Source organism: Nematolebias whitei, chromosome 9 (assembly GCF_014905685.2).
Source record: "Nematolebias whitei isolate Nwh7 chromosome 9, NemWhi1, whole genome shotgun sequence".
In the NCBI taxonomy this organism is placed as follows: Eukaryota; Metazoa; Chordata; class Actinopteri; order Cyprinodontiformes; family Rivulidae; genus Nematolebias; species Nematolebias whitei.
Window position 1 is genome coordinate 17,585,481 of NC_056506.1, and position 2,435 is coordinate 17,587,915.

General features: G+C 39.1%; 1 protein-coding gene across 1 annotated transcript in view; it reads right to left on the minus strand.

The window, feature by feature from the left end:
• The window catches only part of LOC119414901 (receptor-type tyrosine-protein phosphatase F-like), a 178,179-nt gene that overhangs the window by 120,427 nt on the left and 55,317 nt on the right, over nt 1–2,435 (minus strand). The window contains exon 6 of the mRNA XM_037682020.1: nt 829–939. Within this exon, the coding sequence (XP_037537948.1) occupies nt 829–939 (111 nt within the window). The remainder of the gene's footprint in view (nt 1–828; nt 940–2,435) is intronic.

Genomic DNA, 2,435 nt, shown 5'->3' on the forward strand with positions numbered 1-2,435 from the left:
TACTCCTCACCTGTCTGTACTCCTCACCTGTTTGTACTCCTCACCTGTCTGTACTCCTCACCTGTCTATACTCCTAACCTGTCTGTACTCCTCACCTGTCTGTACTCCTCACCTGTCTGTACTCCTCACCTGTCTGTACTCCTCACCTGTCTGTACTCCTCACCTGTCTGTACTCACCTGTCTGTGCTCCTCACCTGTCTGTACTCCTCAACCAGCGGCAGATACAGTTGCAACTGACAGCATAGCTCCTAGGATCATTCAGTCCAACAAACTCCTCCACCACAATAAGGTGGTGATTCAAGGAGGAGATTTAAGTAATAGTATTATATTATATAAAATATTAAATAATAGTATTTACCCAGTGTGTACTGAGCATGAACTAGGTAAATACCCAGTAGGTACCTAGTAAGTAATAGGTACATGTCTGGTACATACCAGACTGAATTATTTATCGCTATGAAAAAAGGAATAGCTAATAAAAATAAACATCATCAAAACCACAGAAGATAATAAAACAGACAAGAAACTAAGACATCACAATTTAACTCAGAACCACCTAAACCAAGGTGGTTCTGAACCCAACACCCCCCCCCCCCCCACACACACACACACACACACACACACACACACACACACAACATTAGATATGTAATTCATACAGACATACTTTAAAAACCAGAGCACAAACACACACAGAGACAGTAAAGTATGTCAGTATGAGTGTGTAAAACATATATATTTTTCTACTACAGTAAAATAAGAAAGTCAGTTTCTAAGACTGTTCTGCTGAAGACAGAAAACATAAACAGATTCCGAAAAAAATCTTACCTCGAACATAAAGGTTAGCTGGACTGGAAAACCGAGTCCCAGCGCTGTTCACCGCCACACACTCATACTTGCCCTCATCTGACATGTTGCTGTTCTCGATTTGAAGAGCTCCTGAGAAACAAGGCCAAGTTGTTACAGTTCAGACATGTACACCCCACACATGCGTAAATTCATGCACACATACAGAAAAATGTTAATATTCTCATTAAAGACCAGGCCTAAATTCATATTCATCAACTACAATTTAATCCCATCAGTTTTTAACCCTACAGGAATGAAGCCCATCTATCTTTCAACTGAAACATAGGAAGCAGTACATGATACACCACAGTAAATGTATGTACATGATATCTACCTGGAATATACAGGTATGTACTCAGAAACAGTGCTTATTGTACTTACAGGGTAAGAAGTCACTTCATAATACAGACCAGTACTTTTCATGTACATACTCAATACTTACCATAATTGCCAGTCTATAAGCCACTACTTTTGTCACAGGCTTTGAACACTACGCCTTATACAGCTAATTTATGGATTTGATTTACTTTTTAGACAGGCTAAGGAGCTTCCAGCCACCAAAAACATTTAATTTTGTCACACCCAGACACTCACACAGCTGTCCCATACACAGCTCTCTTGGGAGGTGGGTCCTCAGACAGTGTGAACCCCACAGGTCTTCATGACAACTACCTCCCTCACTCATGGTAACTCTATAGCAGGGGTGTCAAACTCACTTACCAAAGGGGCCTAAATTACAACCTTTTTCAAGGGCCAATTTCAAAAACCACACTAACTCACATCAGATACCCATTATCTTTTCTTGGTTACAGGTTTCTCAATAAGAGTTTGATTGGTCTCATGTTCTCTGTTGTGCTTACAATCAAAGATTACTGGGAAAAAAATAAAGAGATAGAAGTATTTTACATTTCACATATCATCTTAGGGGCCAGATAAGATGTCAACGAGGGCCACATTCGGCCCCCGGGCCTTGAGTTTGAAACATATGCTCTATAGAATGGCCAAACACCAACTAACACATTAACACATAAACTAGGCTAACAAAAACAGACTAATCACTCAAAAAAAAAACATGCTAAACAGATAACCGAAATTATTAACAATGAACATAAATTTTATCCATAATCCCTTTCTAAGGCCATGTGGCCAGCAGTCAACCACAATGGACCAATGAGGTAGTCTCATTGAGTCATGAGGACCCACCCCCCAAGAGAGACGTTTATTGATGAGACTCCTGTATAAATAAAGGTTAAAAAAAATCTGAACAATGAAATTACCAAAAAGGTCACAGCCGAGCCAATGAAACGGGGAGGGGTGAGGGAATCCCCCCATGAGTCACATGAGCATGTGAGCTCCGTGGAACAGGAGTCAGTCAATTTTTTTAAAAGCACATTTAAAAACAGCAACTGTTACCAAAGTGCTTAACAATAAAATCAATGGTAGTAATTTAATGAAAAATAATACCATAAATGTGTTAAAAGCATCAAAAGAAAAACATAAAAACACAGAACAAAAAACATTATAAGGACAGATTAATGAAGATAGCAATCAATGACTTCCTTGTAGGCTACGATATATATATATAT